Source organism: Lissotriton helveticus, chromosome 8 (genome assembly GCF_964261635.1).
Source record: "Lissotriton helveticus chromosome 8, aLisHel1.1, whole genome shotgun sequence".
NCBI lineage: Eukaryota > Metazoa > Chordata > Amphibia > Caudata > Salamandridae > Lissotriton > Lissotriton helveticus.
This window is the reverse complement of record NC_136069.1, coordinates 105,683,852-105,709,094: the sequence shown is the minus strand read 5'-3', so window position 1 is coordinate 105,709,094 and position 25,243 is coordinate 105,683,852. Positions and strand designations below refer to the sequence as shown.

General features: G+C 48.8%; 1 protein-coding gene across 1 annotated transcript in view; it reads right to left on the bottom strand.

Annotated features, from left to right (window-relative positions):
* The window catches only part of LOC144772413 (uncharacterized), a 277,094-nt gene that overhangs the window by 90,719 nt on the left and 161,132 nt on the right, over positions 1-25,243 (bottom strand). Inside the window, exon 9 of the mRNA XM_078656706.1 lies at positions 23,749-23,834. Within this exon, the coding sequence (XP_078512832.1) occupies positions 23,749-23,834 (86 nt within the window). The remainder of the gene's footprint in view (positions 1-23,748; positions 23,835-25,243) is intronic.

Here is a 25,243-nt window from a genome sequence, read left to right as displayed (position 1 = left end):
ATTCAGAGTGCAGATTCAGAGTGCAGATTCAGAGTGCAGATTGTGAGTGCAGAGTGCAGATTCAGAGTGCAGATTCAGAGTGCAGAGTGCAGATTCAGAGTGCAGATTCAGAGTGCAGAGTGCAGATTCAGAGTGCAGAGTGCAGATTCAGAGTGCAGAGTGCAGATTCAGAGTGCAGATTCAGAGTGCAGAGTGCAGATTCAGAGTGCAGATTCAGAGTGCAGAGTGCAGATTCAGAGTGCAGATTCAGAGTGCAGAGTGCAGATTCAGAGTGCAGATACAGAGCGCAGATTCAGAGTGCAGAGTGCAGATTCAGAGGGCAGAGTGCAGATTCAGAGGGCAGATTCAGAGTGCAGATTCAGAGTGCAGAGTGCAGATTCAGAGTGCAGATTCAGAGTGCAGATTCAGAGTGCAGATTCAGAGTGCAGATTCAGAGTGCAGAGTGCAGATTCAGAGTGCAGATTCAGAGTGCAGAGTGCAGATTCAGAGTGCAGAGTGCAGATTCAGAGTGCAGATTCAGAGTGCAGAGTGCAGATTCAGAGTGCAGATTCAGAGTGCAGAGTGCAGAGTGCAGATTCAGAGTGCAGATTCAGAGTGCAGATTCAGAGTGCAGATACAGAGCGCAGATTCAGAGTGCAGAGTGCAGATTCAGAGGGCAGAGTGCAGATTCAGAGGGCAGATTCAGAGTGCAGATTCAGAGTGCAGAGTGCAGATTCAGAGTGCAGATTCAGAGTGCAGATTCAGAGTGCAGATTCAGAGTGCAGATTCAGAGTGCAGAGTGCAGATTCAGAGTGCAGAGTGCAGATTCAGAGTGCAGAGTGCAGATTCAGAGTGCAGAGTGCAGATTCAGAGTGCAGAGTGCAGATTCAGAGTGCAGAGTGCAGATTCAGAGTGCAGATTCAGAGTGCAGATTCAGAGTGCAGATTCAGAGTGCAGATTCAGAGTGCAGATTCAGAGTGCAGATTCAGAGTGCAGATTCAGAGTGCAGATTCAGAGTGCAGATTCAGAGTGCAGAGTGCAGATTCAGAGTGCAGATTCAGAGTGCAGATTCAGAGTGCAGATTCAGAGTGCAGATTCAGAGTGCAGATTCAGAGTGCAGATTCAGAGTGCAGATTCAGAGTGCAGAGTGCAGATTCAGAGTGCAGAGTGCAGATTCAGAGTGCAGAGTGCAGATTCAGAGTGCAGATTGTGAGTGCAGAGTGTAGATTCAGAGTGCAGATTCAGAGTGCAGAGTCAGAGTGCAGAGTCAGAGTGCAGAGTCAGAGTGCAGATTCAGAGTGCAGATTCAGAGTGCAGATTCAGAGTGCAGATTCAGAGTGCAGATTCAGAGTGCAGAGTGCAGATTCAGAGTGCAGAGTGCAGATTCAGAGTGCAGATTCAGAGTGCAGATTCAGAGTGCAGATTCAGAGTGCAGAGTGCAGATTCAGAGTGCAGATTCAGAGTGCAGAGTGCAGATTCAGAGTGCAGATTCAGAGCGCAGATTCAGAGTGCAGAGTGCAGATTCAGAGGGCAGAGTGCAGATTCAGAGGGCAGATTCAGAGTGCAGATTCAGAGTGCAGAGTGCAGATTCAGAGTGCAGATTCAGAGTGCAGATTCAGAGTGCAGATTCAGAGTGCAGAGTGCAGATTCAGAGTGCAGAGTGCAGATTCAGAGTGCAGAATGCAGATTCAGAGTGCAGATTCAGAGTGCAGATTCAGAGTGCAGAGTGCAGATTCAGAGTGCAGATTCAGTGTGCAGAGTGCAGATTCAGAGTGCAGATTCAGAGTGCAGATGCAGAGTGCAGATTCAGAGTGCAGATTCAGAGTGCAGATTCAGAGTGCAGATTCAGAGTGCAGATTCAGAGTGCAGAGTGCAGATTCAGAGTGCAGAGTGCAGATTCAGAGTGCAGATTCAGAGCGCAGAGTGCAGATTCAGAGTGCAGATTCAGAGTGCAGATTCAGAGTGCAGATTCAGAGTGCAGATTCAGAGTGCAGATTCAGAGTGCAGATTCAGAGTGCAGATTCAGTGTGCAGATTCAGTGTGCAGAGTGCAGATTCAGAGTGCAGATTCAGAGTGCAGATTCAGAGTGCAGATTCAGAGTGCAGATTCAGAGTGCAGATTCAGAGTGCAGAGTGCAGATGCAGAGTGCAGAGTGCAAATTCAGAGTGCAGATTCAGAGTGCAGATTCAGAGTGCAGATTCAGAGTGCAGATGCAGAGTGCAGATTCAGAGTGCAGATTCAGAGTGCAGATTCAGAGTCCAGATTCAGAGTGCAGATTCAGAGTGCAGATTCAGAGTGCAGATTCAGAGTGCAGAGTGCAGATTCAGAGTGCAGAGTGCAGATTCAGAGTGCAGATTCAGAGTGCAGATTCAGAGTGCAGATTCAGAGTGCAGATGCAGAGTGCAGATGCAGAGTGCAGATGGAGAGTGCAGATGCAGAGTGCAGATGCAGAGTGCAGATGCAGAGTGCAGAGTGCAGATTCAGAGTGCAGATTCAGAGTGCAGATTCAGAGTGCAGATTCAGAGTGCAGATTCAGAGTGCAGATTCAGAGTGCAGATTCAGAGTCCAGATTCAGAGTGCAGATTCAGAGTGCAGATTCAGAGTGCAGATTCAGTGTGCAGATTCAGAGTGCAGAGTGCAGATTCAGATTCAGAGTGCAGATTCAGAGTGCAGATTCAGAGTGCAGATTCAGATTCAGAGTGCAGATTCAGAGTGCAGATTCAGAGTGCAGATTCAGAGTGCAGATTCAGAGTGCAGATTCAGAGTGCAGAGTGCAGATTCAGAGTGCAGATTCAGAGTGCAGATTCAGAGTGCAGAGTGCAGATTCAGAGTGCAGAGTGCAGAGTGCAGAGTGCAGATTCAGAGTGCAGATTCAGAGTGCAGATTCAGAGTGCAGAGTGCAGAGTGCAGATTCAGAGTGCAGATTCAGAGTGCAGATTCAGAGTGCAGAGTGCAGATTCAGAGTGCAGAGTGCAGATTCAGAGAGCAGAGTGTAGATTGCAGATTCAGAGTGCATAGTGCAGATTCAGAGTGCAGATTCAGAGTGCAGAGTGCAGATTCAGAGTGCAGATTCAGAGTGCAGATTCAGAGTGCAGAGTGCAGATTCAGAGTGCAGATTCAGAGTGCAGATTCAGAGTGCAGATTCAGAGTGCAGAGTGCAGATTCAGAGTGCAGATTCAGAGTGCAGATTCAGAGTGCAGATTCAGAGTGCAGATTCAGAGTGCAGAGTGCAGATTGTGAGTGCAGAGTGCAGATTCAGAGTGCAGATTGTGAGTGCAGAGTGCAGATTCAGAGTGCAGAGTGCAGATTCAGAGTGCAGATTCAGAGTGCAGATTCAGAGTGCAGATTCAGAGTGCAGATTCAGAGTGCAGATTCAGAGTGCAGAGTGCAGATTCAGAGTGCAGAGTGCAGATTCAGAGTGCAGATTCAGGGTGCAGATTGTGAGTGCAGAGTGTAGATTCAGAGTGCAGAGTCAGAGTGCAGATTCAGAGTGCAGATTCAGAGTGCAGATTCAGAGTGCAGATTCAGAGTGCAGAGTCAGAGTGCAGATTCAGAGTGCAGATTCAGAGTGTAGATTCAGAGTGCAGAGTCAGAGTGCAGATTCAGAGTGCAGATTCAGAGTGCAGATTCAGAGTGCAGATTCAGAGTGCAGATTCAGAGTGCAGATTCAGAGTGCAGATTCAGAGTGCAGAGTGCAGATTCAGAGTGCAGAGTGCAGATTCAGAGTGCAGAGTGCAGATTCAGAGTGCAGATTCAGAGTGCAGATTCAGAGTGCAGATTCAGAGTGCAGAGTGCAGATTCAGAGTGCAGATTCAGAGTGCAGAGTGCAGAGTGCAGAGTGCAGAGTGCAGAGTGCAGAGTGCAGATTCAGAGTGCAGATTCAGAGTGCAGAGTGCAGATTCAGAGTGCAGAGTGCAGATTCAGAGTGCAGATTCAGAGTGCAGAGTGCAGATTCAGAGTACAGAGTGCAGATTCAGAGAGCAGAGTGTAGATTGCAGATTCAGAGTGCATAGTGCAGATTCAGAGTGCAGATTCAGAGTGCAGAGTGCAGATTCAGAGTGCAGATTCAGAGTGCAGATTCAGAGTGCAGAGTGCAGATTCAGAGTGCAGATTCAGAGTGCAGATTCAGAGTGCAGATTCAGAGTGCAGATTCAGAGTGCAGAGTGCAGATTGTGAGTGCAGATTGTGAGTGCAGAGTGCAGATTCAGAGTGCAGATTGTGAGTGCAGAGTGCAGATTCAGAGTGCAGAGTGCAGATTCAGAGTGCAGAGTGCAGATTCAGAGTGCAGATTCAGAGTGCAGATTCAGAGTGCAGATTCAGGGTGCAGATTGTGAGTGCAGAGTGTAGATTCAGAGTGCAGATTCAGAGTGCAGAGTCAGAGTGCAGATTCAGAGTGCAGATTCAGAGTGCAGATTCAGAGTGCAGATTCAGAGTGCAGATTCAGAGTGCAGAGTGCAGAGTGCAGATTCAGAGTGCAGATTCAGAGTGCAGAGTACAGATTCAGAGTGCAGATTCAGAGTGCAGAGTGCAGATTCAGAGTGCAGATTCAGAGTGCAGATTGCAGATTCAGAGTGCAGATTCAGAGCGCAGATTCAGAGTGCAGAGTGCAGAGTGCAGATTCAGAGGGCAGAGGGCAGATTCAGAGTGCAGATTCAGAGTGCAGATTCAGAGTGCAGATTCAGAGTGCAGATTCAGAGTGCAGATTCAGAATGCAGATTCAGAGTGCAGATTCAGAGTGCAGATTCAGAGTGCAGATTCAGAGTGCAGATTTAGAGTGCAGATTCAGAGTGCAGATTCAGAGTGCAGATTCAGAGTGCAGATTCAGAGTGCAGATTCAGAGTGCAGATTCAGAGTGCAGATTCAGAGTGCAGATTCAGTGTGCAGATTCAGTGTGCAGATTCAGTGTGCAGAGTGCAGATTCAGAGTGCAGATGCAGAGTGCAGATGCAGAGTGCAGATTCAGAGTGCAGATTCAGAGTGCAGATTCAGAGTGCAGATTCAGAGTGCAGATTCAGAGTGCAGATTCAGAGTGCAGATTCAGAGTGCAGAGTGCAGATTCAGAGTGCAGATTCAGAGTGCAGATTCAGAGTGCAGATTCAGAGTGCAGATTCAGAGTGCAGATTCAGAGTGCAGAGTGCAGAGTGCAGATTCAGAGTGCAGATTCAGAGTGCAGATTCAGAGTGCAGAGTGCAGATTCAGAGTGCAGATTCAGAGTGCAGAGTGCAGATTCAGAGTGCAGAGTGCAGAGTGCAGATTCAGAGTGCAGATTCAGAGTGCAGATTCAGAGTGCAGATTCAGAGTGCAGAGTGCAGAGTGTAGATTGCAGATTCAGAGTGCAGAGTGCAGAGTGCAGATTCAGAGTGCAGATTCAGAGTGCAGAGTGCAGATTCAGAGTGCAGATTCAGAGTGCAGATTCAGAGTGCAGATTCAGAGTGCAGATTCAGAGTGCAGATTCAGAGTGCAGATGCAGCGTGCAGATGCAGCGTGCACATTCAGAGTGCAGATTCAGAGTGCAGATTAAGAGTGCAGATTAAGAGTGCAGATTAAGAGTGCAGAGTGCAGATTAAGAGTGCAGATTAAGAGTGCAGATTCAGAGTGCAGATTCAGAGTGCAGATTCAGAGTGCAGATTCAGAGTGCAGATTCAGAGTGTAGATTCAGAGTGCAGAGTGCAGATTCAGAGTGCAGATTCAGAGTGCAGAGTGCAGATTCAGAGTGCAGATTCAGAGTGCAGATTCAGAGTGCAGATTCAGAGTGCAGAGTGCAGATTCAGAGTGCAAAGTGCAGATTCAGAGTGCAGATTCAGAGTGCAGAGTGCAGATTCAGAGTGCAGATTCAGAGTGCAGATGCAGCGTGCACATTTAGAATTAATTAATTCAGAGTGCAGATTCAGAGTGCAGATTCAGAGTGCAGATTCAGAGTGCAGATTCAGAGTGCAGAGTGCAGAGTGCAGATTCAGAGTGCAGATTCAGAGTGCAGATTCAGAGTGCAGATTCAGAGTGCAGATTCAGAGTGCAGAGTGCAGATTCAGAGTGCAGAGTGCAGATTCAGAGTGCAGAGTGCAGATTCAGAGTGCAGATTCAGAGTGCAGATTCAGAGTGCAGAGTGCAGATTCAGAGTGCAGATTCAGAGTGCAGAGTGCAGATTCAGAGTGCAGAGTGCAGATTCAGAGTGCAGATTCAGAGTGCAGTTGCAGAGAGAACTCAGCAGCACCACCACAGCATCACTCAGCAGCACCACAGCATCACTCAGCACCACCACAGCATCACTCAGCACCACCACAGCACCACTCAGCGAAAACCCAGCATCACTCAGCACCACCACAGCACCACTCAGCGCAATCCCAGCATCACTCAGCACCACCACAGCATCACTCAGCACCACCACAGCATCACTCAGCACCACCACAGCATCACTCTGCGACATCACAGCATCAATCTGTGCAACCATTCAACAACAACTGGTTCAATTATGTTCTCTCAATGTTTCAATCTTTATTACAAATGTCACAAAAAGATGTTATTTCACTTCTGTTCTTGGATTTTCATCACAATAAAATACACTGAACATAATCTTCACAAACGTTATTTACAAACGTTTAAGCTATTGCCAATATAAATTACAATCACTTTTATTTAAGTATTAATTATTTTAAAAAATTAAAAGCCGTTGCTATTTGTAATATCAATACATCTAAGTCACGTAAATACAAAACATGTTGCATTACAAATGCTATAGTCGTCACATGTGCGAAAGTTATAACTATTGGCATTGAAAATGACAAAGCTATTAATTTAGCTATTTTCAAAATCAACACATAAATAAAAAAATTGTCATTTACAAGACCAATAGCTCAAACTTTCATAATGCGAGACCTATTGCATTGCAAATGCTTGTTACAAGGGCAACCCGTCCGGCCACGGAAAGCAGGAGCTTCAGCCATGTGTCAATTTGTGTTTCCAATTTAGAGATCGCTACCCCATAGTTACGGCAGACAATCTGGTGCATCTCAAGATGGATGTGCACGCCCAGGTATCTTACATAATCGGATACCCACTCCAATGGAAATTCAGTATCCCATTTTGAGGTGCTGGCTGTGAGGAGGAAGACCACCGATTTATGCCAATTTATACCCAGAAAAGGTGCCGAATCGGAGTATCTCCCGTATAAGGGGGTCCAAATTTAGTTGGGGTTCTCGGACATATAATATTGTGTCGTCTACATACAGAGAAACCAGTAGTGGCCCGGTGGAAAATTGTAATCCACAGTGTAGATGTTTCTCCTGAAAATGCCTTACCAAGGGGTCCATCGCCAATATAAAGAGCAAGGGGGATAAGGGACAGCCCTGCCTCGTGCCGCGCGACCAAAAGAAAGAAGCCGATAGAGTGCCATTTAACCGGAGCCTAGCAGTGGGTCTATTGTATAGAAGAGCCGTTGTAGCAATGAAACCGGCAGGCATCCCCATACGTTGCATAGTGGACAGGAAAAAGGGCCACTCCACCGATTCAAATGCCTTCTCAGTGTCAAGCAATATCGCTGCGGCTGGGATTTCTAGGTCTATCCTATGCAGGGTGTTAAAACAAGGTGCGAAGATTGAGTGCAGTGGAGCGGTGTGGCACAAAACCGGTCTGAGCCGGGGAGATTATAGATTCCATCAACAAGGAGAGACGACAGGAGAGAGCCTTAGCAAATATCTTGTAGACGAGATTTAAACGGGACCAAGGTCTGTAGGAGCCGCACAGTCGGGGATCATTTACTGGCTTGGGTAGTAGTATGATAACTGCCTCGTGGAGGGTGGGGGGGTAATTCCTGCCTCTCCAGTGCTTTGGCATACACCCCCAATAACCGGGGGATCAGTAGATCTTTAGAGCCTCGTCTAGGCCAGGAGCAGTAGAGGAATTGAGGGCAGTGATAGCTTCATCTATACTATCCTCAGTGATAGGGAAATCGCCAGAAAGTCCTGCATAAAGCGCTCTAGATAACAAGCGCAATTCCGATAACTATGATTCCTGGGAAGTCCGGTCCTGTCCTAGTCTCGTGGTGAATAAAGTTTTGAAATAAGATGGGAATTCATCCTGGATGTCAAGTGGGTCGGTGAGTTGCTGCCCTGTCGCCGTTTGGAGCTCTGTGATGTATGTTTTTGTGTATGGGGGCCTGATCATCTGGGCCAGTATCCTCCCGGGGCGGTCTCCCTCCCCAAAAACCTTTACGTTATGATATTTCCCCATATAGAGGATTTCCCTCTCGGCAGTGTCTCTGTACTCTAGGAGGAGAGCCGCTCGTTTATTAACAGCTTCCGGGTCAAGCAACTGCGCCTGACGAGCGTCCAGTGCGCCAAGTTCTGCCTCTATGCGGGCAAGGGAACCCCGCAAGTCCTGCAGCACTCCTACGCTCTTTGAGATACACACCCCTCGCATGTAGGCCTTAAAACCCTCCCAAAGCATTGCCACAGTGTCAACTGACCCTGTGTTTAGGAGGAAATATTCCTCAATTGCCTCCTGTATTTCATGTCGAAACAGTTCATCCTCTAATGCGCGATTGGGAAATCGCCATTGTTTCTGGAAGCCCTCGGGACGGGGAACCCTCAAGTATAGTGAAACCGGGGAATGATCAGAGTACGTCCTAGGGAGAGTTCTAATGCCTTGGAACCAATGGGAGATCTCGGTAGTCGCTAGCCAGTAATCGATCCTTGTCCATACAATAGGGATGTTTTAAACTGTGTTCGATTATTTTAACTTCACTTTTAGTTTTTTTTAATAACATTTCAAAATTACATATACACATATATTCTATTAAACAGAAATGCACTGGACAGTGGCAGATTTATCAAAAACGTGTATAAGTCTTCATACATTACAAATTTGATCAGTGGTAGATTATAAATTTAGGCACAAACATATGCACCACTTGCAATACAATAGGCATGTACTGAACCATTCTAGACATTCAGCACATTTGTGCCCTGGCACCTTGCTCATGTATTATTTAGGACATTGTGACCCTGAACATCTGTAAGCAAGTCAAGCTAGGAATATACTGAACCATATGACTCCATCTTTTCAAATTCAAGAAAGACTTCTTCAGAACATCCTCATCAACACCATGACGCCCTCAAGTAAATCCAAATAAAAGGTTCCTATCAAGCTCCTAGACCCAGGCAAAACACCCCAGAGATTGTTTAATCCGATTTCCACGCCAAAAATGCAAGTAAAGGCCTCTAACACAAGGTTCTGCTAAAATTCCAATCACACTTACTGCGGACAAGCATCATAGCCTAAGACCTGTCCCTATGATAACTGATCGTATCTCTTTTACTAAACAATCATGACTTTAGACCCTCAGAATTCTTAATATTAAAAAAAAACATGTACATCTTGCAAACACCACAGTTCTTCTTGAAAATGGCAAAATCATCTCTCAGTCCTCCGTAATCAACCTCCACATTTTCACAACTCTTTTTAACATGCTGAAGAACAGAAAGCTAATACTAGCTCAACCCTTCTCCTACTTGCCACCTAGTTCCAGCCGACTAAGCTCTTGCTCTGACAAAAAAAGGATATTTGGTCTGCAAGTTCTTAACTCGTCACTGACTCACAATATCTCTTTTCCTCACTAAAATGATCCATCACAGTCTACTGATAACACAATTACATCATCATCACACCAAACCACAAATGATGATGACACACCTTTAATTGAAACTTGGAACAATAACCTGTGTGGATCCGACACAAGACCACCCTTCTAAACCACATCTCTTAAAACAAAATCCTACCAGGCTAAAACTCGATTAAAACCTATAGTTCAACAAACATACCTTGCTTAAACTTTAACTCCCTGTGTAAAAATACCTCTCACCTGGAGTCTGCATTACAAATCTTTAAAGAACACTTGCTACTATATCAACCATTCCCCTCAACAAGAACCACAATTCCAACACCTAGGAACACTTTCAGAACATTCATCTCCAGAAAAACACACATGTAACACCCCCTTACATGCTAAATCCACTTAACCAGCAAATTCTAAATCAGCACAACAATCACATTTTACCTATACATAGACAGACAACAAAGTAAACACCAGGTTGGTGTCTCAAAATAATCTCAGGACCATCACAACTACAAAGTAACAACCTCTGAAAAATAGTTCACCTCTTAACTGTGCTCTCAAACTGTAGATTGGCCATTTCCAAAAATGTGGCTCTCTCAATAAAAGAGATCTCAGCATTCTCGCCATCACTGAGAAGTGTTTCAAGCCCTCTTTCAAACCTCTGATATACACGTCTCCTATTTGGGTAGAGTATCCGACACAAAAAAGATCAATAAAAACACGTGGCGGAGCCGCTACCATTTTATTTATTTATTTGCATGCTTTTCTATAGCATCACTTCATCAGAAGGTATTCAATCACGTTCTATAGAACGCGGGTATATATGCAAGGTAAGCTTACAAACAAGTTAAATTTGCCAAGGCAACGAGGAGGGAGGAAACAAAGAGGGGATAAGAGAAGGATAAAGGCTTTTGGTAACCAGTAGAAATATTAATACAGATAACATGAAGGGAAGAAGGAGACGCAGAGCGATGTTAGTAAAAACAATAGATTATAGACAGGAAGGGAAAGAAGAACAAATGGGTATTCAGTACAAGGTCAAAAGACTGAAGTCCTACATCACTGAGAGTAGAAATGATGTAGTCAGTCGTATAGTTGCTTAAACAGCTTCTAAAAAGACAGAATTTCGGAAGCAGATCTTAAGATGGTCAGTGGAAAGTCTCAAAAGACGGGAGCAGAACTTGAGACTGTGTCACTGGGCTATTCGTCAATCTGAATTTTGGGGATTTGAAATTGAAGGAGCCTTCACTTTGAGAGGATCTGGAGCACCTAGGTTGTAAGTGGGTCAGATAAGTAGCCAGGTTTACCTAAGCACACAGCTTTAAACGTGAGGCAAAAAAGTTTAAACTGAACCTGAGACTGAATAGGTGGAGATCCAATAAAGTTAGAGTGATGTGGTAAAATTACTTTTTCCTGTTAGTGTATAGGAGGGGTTCCTTAAATTAGCAAATAAAACCTCTTAAAGAATAAGAAGGCTCTAACCCATGAAACCTAAAATTTCAGACCATTAACTTAAGTCCCCTCTGTTAGGCTAATCTGCTTGTAAAAATGCATAGACTCTCAGCTAAACGAACAGATTAAAAATAACCTACTTTTTGGTATCTAACAATCAGGTCATGGCACTAAAACTACTTTTCTCCAGACAGCTGAAGATTCTGTCAAATGCTCTGACAAAGAGAAAACATCTTCTTGCCAAACTAGACTCCTCTTCAGCATTTGACATGACTGACCATGACATCCTATAAACCATTTCCCAAACAAACATGGGCTTCGTAGATCTGTTTTAGATTGGATCAGATAACACGGGATAATTGGCAACTGTGACTATAAAGGCGCCCCACCACCTTTCAGAGTACCTCGACTTCCTGTGTGTACTGGCCTCTAGACTTTCAAATCTTTACGTGGAACCTCTCTCGGTGAACTTCTGCATAAATATGGCGTATCCTTCCATCAATATGCAAAGGACACACGCATGCTAATGGACTGTGCTAAAAGCTTCCAGAGACTAATAAGCTGCTTTTCTGACATCCATAGCAAGATGAACAACATGAAGCAAAAATATAACACTTAAAAAGCTACATTCCTTGTTAGACGGGGACCCTGAGGGTCGGCCGGATACTGAGGGAGAGATCCCCGAGGGGGACCGTCTCCGGTGATCGTACAGACAAGTTACCTCCCTCCCCACAAATAGGCACCACACCAAGTCGAGTTCAATGCTTTATATAAGGTTCTTAAGGCAAGGATATCAGCGATACAGGATATCTCGGACCCGGGGGTCCTCTCACTTCTAGTCTCTGTAGGGAAAGGGGGTAGCGGGACAGTCTTGGTACCGGATCGGTACAGGTAGTGGTAAGAGGCGAGCTCACAATCCTCGAGCTGGAGTGTCTGTGGATCGGGCCGCGGCAGCGCCAGCAGGCCAAGATAATAATCTCCCTAGGAAGGGGGCCGCGGCAGCGCCAGCAGGCCAAGTCGATGGTTTCACGAGGCAGAGGGCCGCGGCAGCGCCAGCAGGCCAAGTCGATGGTTTCACGAGGCAGAGGGCCGCGGCAGCGCCAGCAGGCCAAGACGATGGTTTCACGAGGCAGAGGGCCGCGGCAGCGCCAGCAGGCCAAGACGATGGTTTCACGAGGCAGAGGGCCGCGGCAGCGCCAGCAGGCCAAGACGATGGTTTCACGAGGCAGAGGGCCGCGGCAGCGCCAGCAGGCCAAGACGATGGTTTCACGAGGCAGAGGGCCGCGGCAGCGCCAGCAGGCCAGTCACAGATGAGTTCTTCTCGGGTCTCTCGACTCCAGGATACAACTGGTTTCCTGGTCTGGTCCTGCCCCAGTTATAGGTCTGGTCCCCTTTGATGTCCGGACCCTCGCGCCTGGGGGGCCGGGAGGTCCGGGATGAGGGAGTCCAGACACCCAGCAGGGGGGTGGAGCCAGCGCCCAGGCGGCCGGGGGTGATCGACACCTGGCGGAGGAGAGCCGTTGACGATTCCTTTCTCCCATTGACTCGCCAAGTGGTCACTCTGCCTCCCGGGGGGAGGTTGGTGCCTCGATGTCGGGCCCGGCCGGGCCCAGGGTGAGGGTCGAGTTGAGGCCACGCGGCCTCGTGCTGTAGTGGCTCAAGATGGCGGCTGGGCCGAGGCCGTGGTGTGGATGGTGACCCGGGCCAGCTGGGTTCGGAGCTGGTGTCTTGTGGGTGAGGAATTGCAGTGTACTTCGGGTGGTTGTCGGGGACTCTGGCTGGGGATGCAGGGGGAGCCAGGGTCCAGGTCCCATTGCGGGGAGGGGGCAGCCCGACCATGCGGCCTGTCCAACATGCGTCCCCCCCAGCTGAAGGCGGGGAGAGTCAGCCATCTTCCTGGGGACTCTCCTCGCTGAGGCGGAAAAAGCGTGACAGGCCGTCGGCGTTGGCGTGGTCCTGGCCTGGACGATGTTCCACCGTGAAGTCCATCCCCTGCAGGGAGATGGACCAGCGTAGCAGCTTCGGGTTCTCCCCCCGCATTTCCATCAGCCATTGCAGGGGTCGGTGGTCTGTTTGCACCCGGAAGTGGGTGCCGAAGAGGTATGGCCGGAGCTTCTTGAGTGCCCAGACTACGGCGAAGGCCTCCCTCTCAATGGTGCTCCAGCGCTGTTCTCGGGGCAATAGGCGTCTGCTGATGAAGACCACTGGCTGGTCGATCCCTTCGGCGTTGAGTTGGGAGAGGACGGCCCCCACACCATGATCGGAGGCGTCCGTCTGCACAATGAATTCCCGGCTGTAGTCGGGAGCCTGGAGCACGGGGGCCGTGCACATGGCGGTCTTTAGCTTTTCGAAGGCCGATTGGCAGTCCGGGGTCCAGTTGACGGTTTTGGGGCTCTTTTTGGAGGTGAGCTCCGTGAGAGGCCCCACGATGCTGCCATAGTCCTTCATGAACCGCCGGTAGTATCCGGTGAGCCCCAGGAAGGCCCGGACCTCCGTTTGGGTCGTAGGGGGTCGCCAGGCCTGGATGGCAGCAATCTTGAGTTGGAGAGGGGCCACCAGCCCGCTTCCCACTTGGTGTCCTAGGTAGGTCACGGACCCTTGGCCCACCTGGCACTTGCTGGCTTTGATGGTGAGCCCGGCTTGCTGGAGGGCGTGTAGAACCTCCCGCAGGTGGCGGAGGTGGTCGGTCCACTGGTGGCTGTACACAGCAATGTCGTCCAGGTAGGCGGCGCTGAAGCCTTCCAGGCCCGCCAGTACCTGGTTTACCAGCCGTTGGAACGTTGCCGGGGCGTTTTTCATGCCGAAGGGCATGACTTTAAAGTGGTAGTGCCCGTCTGGGGTAGAGAAGGCGGATCGTTCTTGGGCCCTAGGGGTGAGGCCGATCTGCCAGTAGCCCGCTGTTAGGTCGAAGATGCTCAGGTAGCGGGCGGCCCCCATCCGGTCAATTAGCTCGTCTGCCCGGGGGATGGGATGAGCGTCGGTCCGGGTAACTGCATTCAGCCCCCGATAGTCCACGCAGAACCGGAGCTCAGGGGCAACGCCCGGGGCAGCTGCCTTGGGAACTAGGACGACTGGGCTCGCCCAGGGACTGTCTGAGGGTTCGATCACTCCTAGGGTCAGCATTTTGGACACCTCGGTCTGGATGCAGGCTCGTACCCGGTCTGGTACGCGGTACGCTCGGTGTCGAATAGGAGGGCTGTCCCCGGTGTCCACATCGTGGAGGCACCAGGGGGTGACTCCGGGGGTGAGGGAGAACAGGGAGGCGAACTGCCTCAGGAGCGTTTGGCAGTCTTGGTGTTGCTCCTGGGACAGGGCCTCGGAGAGCTGGACCCCTTCCACTGAGCCATCCTGCTCGAGGGCCCTCAGTAAGTCCGGAAGGGGCTCAGAGTCTTCTTCTGTCCCATTATCGGTAGCCATCAGGAGGCTGAGTTCGGATCGCACGAAATGGGGTTTGAGCCTGTTGGCATGGAGGACCCGTAGGGGGTTCCGGGCAGTCTCCATGTCGATTAAATAGGTGACGGGCCCCTTGCGTTCGATTACCTTGAAGGGCCCGGACCATCTGTCTTGGAGTGCACAGGGCTCAACCGGGGACATCACCCAGACCTGTTGTCCAGGTTCGAACTCAATGGAGGACGTGTGCTGATCGTACCACCTCTTCATGTCCTCCTGACTGGCCTCGAGGTTGGTTTTGGCGGTGTCTCGGAACCGCCGGGTCTGGTTGCGGAGAGCCAGGAGATACCTGTAGATGTCCGGGGGAGTTTTCTGGGGAGGCTGCTCCCAACCTTCCTTGACTAGGCTGAGGGGGCCCCGGACGGGGTGCCCGTACAGGAGTTCAAAGGGGCTGAAGCCGAGGGACTTCTGCGGGACCTCCCGATAGGCAAACAGGAGGCAGGGAAGTAGCACGTCCCACTGGCGTCGAAGGGGTTCTTCTAGACCCATAATCATCCCCTTGAGGGTGCGGTTGAATCTCTCGACCAGTCCGTTTCCTTGCGGGTGATAGGGGGTCGTGAATTTGTAGGTGACCCCGCATTGTTGCCAGAGGGACTTCATATATCTGGAGATAAAGTTCGTGCCCCTGTCACTGACGACCTCCCGGGGGAACCCCACCCGGGAGAAGATCCCCATCAGGGCCCGGCCCACCACGGGGGCCGTCACGGTCCGAAGAGGGATGGCCTCGGGATAGCGGGTGGCGTGGTCTACAAGGACCAGGATGAACCGGTGTCCTTGGGCTGTTCGAGGGTCGAGGGGCCCCACAATGTCTATTCCCACTCGTTCAAACGGGGTGGTGACGACAGGAAAGGGTTGTAACGGTGCTTTGATTTTTCGGCCACTTTTTCCGCTGGCCTGGCAGGTGGGACAGGCCTTGCAGTGGTTGGTGACATCCTTCCGCATGTGGGGCCAGAAGAAATGGGTCACCAGGCGGTCGTAGGTTTTATCCTGCCCCAGGTGTCCGGCAAGGGGGACATCGTGGGCTAAGTTCAGGAGGAAGCCTCGGAAGCGAAGGGGCACCACCAGCACCCGACTGGCCCCTAGTTCTGCAACTTTCTGCTCGCTGTAGAGCAGGTCTTGGTCCCAGTAGATCCAGTGGGCCCCCGAGGTATCCCCGGTGCTCTGGGCCAGGGCTTGCTGCCGGAGTCCTTCGAGAGAGGGACAGGTTTTCTGTTCGGCCCGGAATTGTTCCTGCGTGGGGCCTCCCTCCTGCCGCCATTGTGCCAGGTCAGGGACGTCCCGAAGCTGGTCGGATCCTTCTTCGGTTTGGGTCAATGGACTGGCTTCTGGGGCGGCCTCCTCGGGGATGAGCGCGGGAGGAGGTTCTGGCCACTCGGGCTCTTCTGGGCTGGGGACCGCGCGGGCGGTCATGGACCTGGTCGTGACGCAGACCCATTCGGGGAGGCCGAGCATCCCCAGGTGCTCCCTCCGTTCGACAGCTGCCCAGGGAGAGCTTTCAAGGTCGTTTCCTAGGAGGCAGTCCACGGGGGCATCATCGCGGACAGTTACTTTTAACATCCCTGTTACTCCTCCCCACTCGAAGGGGACGCAGGCCATGTGGCATAGGCTTTCGGAATTGTCGGCTGATCGGACAGGGCAAAGAATGTTCGGCAAGATTTGGTCTGGAGTGACGAGGTGGCGTCGGACCGCCGTTACACTGGCCCCGGTGTCGCGGAGGGCTTCCGCCCGGCGGCCATTAATGTTGACCCATTGACCGTACTTCTGGGTGTTGGCGGGAAGGGGGGCCCGCGGAATCATGTCTCTCTCCCCTAAGCAGACCAGTGCCATGGCGGCGGGTGCCCATTCAGAGGGATCGGTCTCGTACTCTTCCTGGTCTTCCGGGATTAGTTCTTCCCCTAGGGCCGCCGCTGCAACTTGGCGGGGGGTAGTGTTCGGATTCTTTGGGCAATTGGGATCACTGGCGTAGTGGCCGGGTCGCTGGCACCTGTGGCACGTAATGTTGGCCCGGAAACCGGCCCGGACGGCAGGGCTTCCTCGGCCAACCGGGGTCGAGGGGTTTCTGGGGGGTGACGAGGGGCCGGGGTCTCTCCCCCGACCCTGACTTCCTCCTCCCCCTCGGGGGCGATACGGTCTGGATAATTCGCTGGGTGCGTTCCTGCCAACTCGGGTGCTTTCCCACCGGTCGGCTTCGACGGCTAGTTGTCGAGGGTCGGTTAGCTTACTGTCCAGGAGGTGTTGCCGGAGCTCCACGAAGCAGTTGTTCGACAGGTGCTCCCATACGATAAGGTCAAAGAGTTGTTCGTAGGTGGTTACTTTGTTGCCCTTGATCCACCCCTCGAAGGCTCGGCTAAAAAAGTTCACGTACTCCACCCAAGTTGTACCCGGAATCCGTTTGCAGTCGCGGAACCGTTGGCGGTACATCTCCGGTGTGAGCCCGTATCGAGTGAGGAGGGCGGCCTTCATGTGGTCGTAGGAGGTCATCAGCTGGTCCGGGAGTTGTAGCAGGGCGTCCCGCCCTTCGTTGACAAACCTCCCCCATAATCCGGCTCCCCAATCGCTTCGGGGAATCCGGTGGGAGGTCATTGCCACCTCATAGGCTTTAAACCACTGCTGTATATCATCGTTCTTGTGGTATTCCCGGATGACATCTTTGGGGATGTGAACCTTGGGTTCGGTCGAGGCAGACGGGGTCGGTCGTTCGGGGAGCCCGAGGTCTTTATTCTGTTTCTGGACCTCCAGTGTTTTGAGATTGCGCTCATGTTCGTACTCTAGTTTCTTTTCCTCTAGCTCTCTCTGTCTTTGCTTGTCTTCTCGCTCTTCCCTGAGCCGTAAGTGTTCCAGGGTTATTTTTTGTTCTGCCAGCTTGAGTTCTCCATCCAAGCGAAGTCGGGCTAGTTCTAATTCGTGGAGTCTGGTTTTTTCTCTTTCTCGGATCTCTTCCAGGGAGAGACCCGCTCTTTCTTTAGTTGGTGCGGGGCTCGTCTCGGTTGTTTGTGTTCGGGGTACGGCCGTACCCGTTTCCGCCCAGGCTTCTAGGGCTCGTTTGAAGTCTTCCTTCGTACTCAGACCCGTGGTTGGGAGACCAAGTTCCATGCAATATTGCTTCAGTTCTCGGTGGTTGTAATCTTCCAATTTTTCCATCTGGAATTTCTCCGTTGTTCCGCTCTCTGTTGTCATGGTGGTCGTGTGTCGTGGGTCGGGTGACTTTCTGTACGATTATGCGTAGGTTCGGATCCCGTCGCTGGCCACCAATGTTAGACGGGGACCCTGAGGGTCGGCCGGATACTGAGGGAGAGATCCCCGAGGGGGACCGTCTCCGGTGATCGTACAGACAAGTTACCTCCCTCCCCACAAATAGGCACCACACCAAGTCGAGTTCAATGCTTTATATAAGGTTCTTAAGGCAAGGATATCAGCGATACAGGATATCTCGGACCCGGGGGTCCTCTCACTTCTAGTCTCTGTAGGGAAAGGGGGTAGCGGGACAGTCTTGGTACCGGATCGGTACAGGTAGTGGTAAGAGGCGAGCTCACAATCCTCGAGCTGGAGTGTCTGTGGATCGGGCCGCGGCAGCGCCAGCAGGCCAAGATAATAATCTCCCTAGGAAGGGGGCCGCGGCAGCGCCAGCAGGCCAAGTCGATGGTTTCACGAGGCAGAGGGCCGCGGCAGCGCCAGCAGGCCAAGTCGATGGTTTCACGAGGCAGAGGGCCGCGGCAGCGCCAGCAGGCCAAGACGATGGTTTCACGAGGCAGAGGGCCGCGGCAGCGCCAGCAGGCCAAGACGATGGTTTCACGAGGCAGAGGGCCGCGGCAGCGCCAGCAGGCCAAGACGATGGTTTCACGAGGCAGAGGGCCGCGGCAGCGCCAGCAGGCCAAGACGATGGTTTCACGAGGCAGAGGGCCGCGGCAGCGCCAGCAGGCCAGTCACAGATGAGTTCTTCTCGGGTCTCTCGACTCCAGGATACAACTGGTTTCCTGGTCTGGTCCTGCCCCAGTTATAGGTCTGGTCCCCTTTGATGTCCGGACCCTCGCGCCTGGGGGGCCGGGAGGTCCGGGATGAGGGAGTCCAGACACCCAGCAGGGGGGTGGAGCCAGCGCCCAGGCGGCCGGGGGTGATCGACACCTGGCGGAGGAGAGCCGTTGACGATTCCTTTCTCCCATTGACTCGCCAAGTGGTCACTCTGCCTCCCGGGGGGAGGTTGGTGCCTCGATGTCGGGCCCGGCCGGGCCCAGGGTGAGGGTCGAGTTGAGGCCACGCGGCCTCGTGCTGTAGTGGCCCAAGATGGCGGCTGGGCCGAGGCCGTGGTGTGGATGGTGACTCGGGCCAGCTGGGTTCGGAGCTGGTGTCTTGTGGGTGAGGAATTGCAGTGTACTTCGGGTGGTTGTCGGGGACTCTGGCTGGGGATGCAGGGGGAGCCAGGGTCCAGGTCCCATTGCGGGGAGGGGGCAGCCCGACCATGCGGCCTGTCCAACATTCCTCATTCTCTCAGCTAATACCAGCAGCAATGCACCAACTGAGTGAAGAAAACACTTAATTTGACATGGGCATCTTCCCGAATAAGACTTCTTCTGCAACATTCCTGGACGATTGTTGCGACTCAATTCAAAGCAGATTCCAATAACAAGGCATTAGTTAATACAGGAAGTCACTATAAAATCCAACTCACAGGTTGGGCCTCTGGTGCAAGGCACGGTCATATCTAGGAACTCCTTGCTTACTGGCCTATACAAGTCCTAGTGTTCATAAGTAAAAGCTGTGCTTCATTCCACAGCTTGAATCATCGTTGGTGAGGGAAATATGATATCGCATCACACCAATACTGTCCTCAATGAACTGGCTACTGCTTTAGGCTCAAAGCATCTACAAAATTGCCAGCATCCTATATACGGCACCGCACCTTAAACACCAGCCAATCTTGCCTTTAAGTTCATTGTTTTTTGAAGACTAAAAACTCAAGATAGAATGGTTTCCCCAAGACTGAATTTACTGAAGGTCAAGAAATTATGCACACTGAAGTCCTCTTTCTCTGAGAATTCCCTCCAAATTTCAAATTCTATCTCTAAAAACCTACAGATACCCCGACCTTCAACATTTTTCAGAAATGGCCTGAAAATAACTTCTTCAAAACACCCCTAAAGGCTTTTATCCATAGACCTCAGCATAGTTAATCTTGATGTTATGCTTTCTACACCTTAGCATGTGTAATTACATAATACATTCAAGTATGGAGGTTTTCGGCTCTATAGACCTGTAATCCTCACTGCAGATATTTAATTCATTTATAATGTGAAGTGCTCCCACACTTACATTGATTGGAGATGTTTTTCGGAAAAGAGACGGTGCACCAAGAATCAGTCCAGAGAGCTTTGTTTTTTAAAAAAAAAGTCCCTTTTTATTTATTCAAATATCTTAAAAGGCCTCAGCCAACGCGGTTCGTCCCTTGCGGAACTTCTTCAGGACTCAAAAAAAGTGTATGTAGATGTCTGAAAAGATGTAAGTTAAAACAGAATATACGGTATATAGGTCCAACCATTGGTTCTCATGGCGCAGCGAATGGTTTGCATGAGCCTGTCCTGGCGAAGCATAACGTGATAGGAGAGACCCCTATAGTATTGAGGCGGCCCTCTTCCAAGTTATCTTGAGTGCAGACACCTTGCTCCAAAACCACCTGTATCATATACGGTGTAGTGGTAAGGAGAGAAAAATCCAAATCGCTGTCTGGGAGAGGTGATCCAGCTTAGTAGAGACCGGTTGGCATATATAACCCCCGGTACTTCTCTAGGAACGTGTCCTTCCCTTAAGTGTCAGGCGCTGCGTCCGAATGTCTTGCAAATCGAAGCCGATTGATTGGAGATGTGCTGAACAAGAAAAATCAAATAAACTAGTATTACATCTGATGACAATAGCATTTTTGAGAACATTCTAGGTATGTATCTTTATGCACTACCTAGGTTTCTTGAGTTTTAATTTTAGAAAGGAAAGAAACACACAACTTCAGTTGTATTGCACCCCAGTTTACTCAACAGCCTTCATTCAGATTTTCAACTTGCCACTGGAAAAGATCTCATCTGCGTCATGCTCATCATCAAGCAGGATTTGTAAAGCGCTGCTAATCACCCGTGAGGGTCTCCAGGCGCTGTGAACCCTGTGGGAAGGGGGTCTTGAGTCCTTTCCTGAAATCCAGCAGTGAGGATGAGGTTCGGAGGTGAAGGTGGAGGTCGTTCTAGGACTTTGCAGCAAGGTAGGAGCAGGAGCGACCTCCACTGTTGATTCAGCAGAAGCGGGGGTGGGGGACGGAGGTGGAGCGCAGGTGTCTGGTGGGTTGTTGGAAGTTCTAGCGGTGGTTGATGTGTGCTGGTCCTTGGTTGTGCAGGGCTTTGTAGTAGTGGATCAGCACCATCACCACTCTGCAGACTACGAAACACATGCCAGGCCATGCTCAGATAGTTAGGGGAGTGCACAGGGATATCAACTTTTAGTTTAAAAAGACCCAATCATCCCCCCAAAATTACAGCCACTAACTGAAATTGCATCCACCAAATCGTCCAAGATAAGGGGGTCACGTGGCTTGCTCTAGAGAACTGTCATATCTACATTTATTTCAAAGTTGCATCATCTGTTAGAGTAATCAAAATGAAACCCATAAAAGTCTAGATTATGTAGATATGCCCAGATATATCTATGCTAGGCACAGTGAGCAGAGAAGCATGGCCAAATCCATACAGCTGGGGTGGATCTAACCCTCGGTAGAGGAAAACTGCTTATGCCCCAGAAGCGCCCAACGGGTATAAGTAATGGAGAGAATACAGTATAATATGGCTGAATTTACTCAGCCAACAGCCATAGAGGCGACGCCCCATGGGTGCAAACAGGACACAACCGTGAGAAAGTTATTTGTGTTATAATGTACCTTTTAAGGACAATGAATACAGTGGTCCAAGGGAGGAAATCCAAACTGTCCATGCCATAAAGCGGCATCCACCTCCTACAAACAATTCAGGAAATGCTCCCTGCTAGATAGAATGCTACACGGGTCTTCCAAAACCCTTTCACTTCCAGTAACCGGTCACGACCTCAATGGCCAGGCTATGTCTGAACATACAAAACCTGCCAAACAAGTATCACTCCCAACTATAGGATACAGCACAATGTTCTCTGGTGAAAGGATCAACCACCCTGTCAATCTGCCTGTCCAAAGGTCAGACAGCACATAGCACATGGACAGGTACGCCACAATGCAAAGGTCCAGTCTCCAGAATACTATTAATAAAACTTGAAAACACATACAAAGTTCTAGGTCTTAGAAACTGAGGAAAACCAAAGCATGTGAATACTGACTTAACCCTCTTGGCACAGCCACTGGGTAACGCCGCACATGTAACTCACCACTTTCTCTTGGTCATACTCAAAATTCTATCTAATTAGTTGGGGGTTGGTATAGCACCAGTACATGCCAACTCACAGCCATAATATATAGATTTTTCTTTTTATTGTAGGAAAACTACCTAAACCCTTTGAGAGTTGGAACTCTGAAGTGGGATAATGGCTGTGACAGAAAACATATATGTAAATAACAACACACACATCTACCCAAAATGGAAATGAAAAGCTGATCTTTGCGTTGTTCCCGCCTGATGAAGACACACTTTGCTAAGCCACTGGCATCGTTCTGATAAATAGGTCTGCTTATTTATCTCCCACTATGCTACAAGATTCACTGTGTCAAGTAATCCCTCCAAAGTATAAATGCTCTGTTTTATTGCACAACACCCATCCCATAACTATAATAAACTATGGCTCTTTCTTTTCCATTGGATTTCTTTTCCATTGCTAAATATTTTAGCCCGAAAAGTCACTGAAACAAGCAACATATTTTATCCCAGTAATTTAAAAATTAAATTCATTGTTCTACGTGATTCCCCCTTCTTCAGGGGTCTATATAAATCAAAAACAGCTACATTAGAACGGGATATGCATTTGATGTGTAATTATGTTATTTATCATGATTTGCTGGTAATGGAATTGATGGTAATCAATTGGCTTCTTGTTTTTGATTTATAAAGACCCCTGAAGAAGGGTTCCCAGGAAGACACGAAATGCATTGGGTGTTGATATAAGCATTATCATGAGCTAAAAGACATAACAGGAAATACGGAATCACGAAGAACAATAAATTAAATTTTTGAATAAGTTCACCATAAAGTTTTGCCAGAGTTTTATTTGAAAAGAGACTGTAGGAATAAGAGTGTTCCAAGTGAAAGAGTGCGCACATCCTTACAGGTTAGGTGCATTCCTAACCCGACCAGTAACTACAGATTCGGAGAAGGCATTGTGACTCAGTGCAACGGATGTAGCATCACTACAGAAACTGTGAATGAATGGTGTTAATTTGAGAAAATTGTTGTGTGCATGGAGCACCGGTGATATTGTTTACATTGAATCCCTGTAATTTACCCAGTAATACAAACAACGGGTACATCCCCAACTCTGCTTTCATACTCGACGCAAGATCTATATACACTACGAGAAAAATCTGCTGTAACCTTGTCCTCTCTGTATCCCATCAGGCCACTAATGACTAGCCCTTTAATTAGTCACATGGTTTTGGCTATTACCTCCTGTCTCCCAACACCTTCTTACACTCAGACCCCTTTCTTTTCTTGTGCTTTTTCCAAGTTGGGTCTACAATTTTTCCACCCCCAAAAACGTTTCTAAAAATAATAATCAGTGAGTTCATTAAGATGAGTTGAAATTTCAGTGAGCTGATTTTTTGGGGGTAATTTTCCCTCTCAAAAGCCAATGTTGGCTTCAATGAGTAAAACCGATACTGCATATTCGTGAAGGAGCTGTTCTTTACTCGAAACTTGACATAACTGAGAACATACTTACCGCAATCACTCATGGTGAACGGGCACACAATTCACCTGGTGAATGAGAATCATACTACATACCCAAATAATAACCAGCACTGCACACATTACGGAAACCCATACATTTCTAAATGGAGTTAAGAGGCCCATCATTGGCATACATTTTTAATTTTTAAATACTTTGTAATTCCAGGATGGAAAATAATGGAGCCTTTAATGGGCCACTCTTACTGAAGTCTTAAGACACCAATCAATGGATTTACCAATGGTGTGTCACCATGCTGGAGATCAAAGGAAGACATTGCTAAGGATCTGGCCCACCCATTTGTTTCTCCTCATTCTAAAATGCTAACAATAAAACGTATTACCTTTGAACAAGAAACCTTACCGGCTGCTACTGCTGCAGCAGAACCGCTGGAGCTGCCACCAGTGTAGTGCTGAGGATTGTACGGATTCCTGGCGGTGCCATGAAACCTGAAAATAGAAACATTGACAAGATTTGATCACGTATGCAAATATTTTCATGGCTTCTGAAAAATTGAAAATGGCTTAAATTAGAATTGTCGGATCGTCACGTGCATCCAAGCACCAGGGCTGCTCGGCTCCAGTTTGACAGCCTCAGGACAAGGATCATCAATCGCCCATATACCCACTTACACCTTCCCACTGCCTCCATCGGTGGTAGGTAGTTCCCACTTCTTTTATCGTCATCTTAAATTGCATGTCAAAATGCTTTATTTTATTTTCTTCACTCTATGCATTGAAAAATATTGGGCGCTTTTTATATTTGGATAGACAATTCATAGCTTTAATTATCAAAATGTAATTCACAATTTAAATAAAATTAGTTGCAGGTCCTTTCCTCTCAGCATCAGAGACCTGCAAGTTAAATACTGATTTTTTTTTTTTAACAGAGTTTTATATAGCGCCAACTTGACCCGAATCGGGTATCAGAGCGCTTTACATAGCACCAGTTACGTTACATGAGGACACACATTCATTTTTGTTAGGCACAGGAGGATTAAGTGATTTGCCCAGAGGTTCAGCGTCATTGCCGAGACTCGAACTCAGTTTCCCAGATTCAAGGTCGGACGCCCTAGCCCTTAGGCCAACACCTCCCCCATGATTTGACTCCCTTTTTATGTACTGTATTTTACTATTTTAGATGTACTTGCGTTTTCTCTGTGTTGGCAATGGCGATATCATGGTACATTAGCCAGATAACATCCCTCTGCCACACTTTACATGTAGCATGACCCAAGAACATCTATCCTGACATTTTTATGTTTATTTATTACTTTATGAGATGCAAACCCCACCCAATCGGGCTTCAGATCCACGTACAAGGAAGGTTGTGAGAACACTAGGCAAAGGACAGCCGTGCTTGGACTGGTGACTTAGCACATTAGATAGCGCACAGTACAATACTGGTCAGAAATGACACATGATTAGAGTACAGGAAGTAAATGGCCTTGGTAATGGGGGATAGATTCAAATGCAAAGGTATTAACCCAGGTCTATTCACAAAGGACAAAAAACACTGGCTATTCAAAGACAACAATTTGTGCACAAACTATAACACAAGAAAAACTGAAATGATATAGAAATGTTTTTTAATTAAATACGTTATTAAAAAATAGTTTAGATACATGAGTCACGTGTACATGATAAGTTGATATATAAAAAAAAAAATTTGTTAGTTATAAAGATAAAAACATTAGGCGTGGCTGTAGTCTGTCTACGCGTTTCGACACGTCGTGGTGTCTTCTTCAGGACATTGATTTATTGCAGCCAAATTTTCATAATACAAAGGGTGAACTCTAAATTTCTTATACTTTTGTATTCCCTGTAGTCTCAAGATTAAAAACCCAGTCGATATGGGT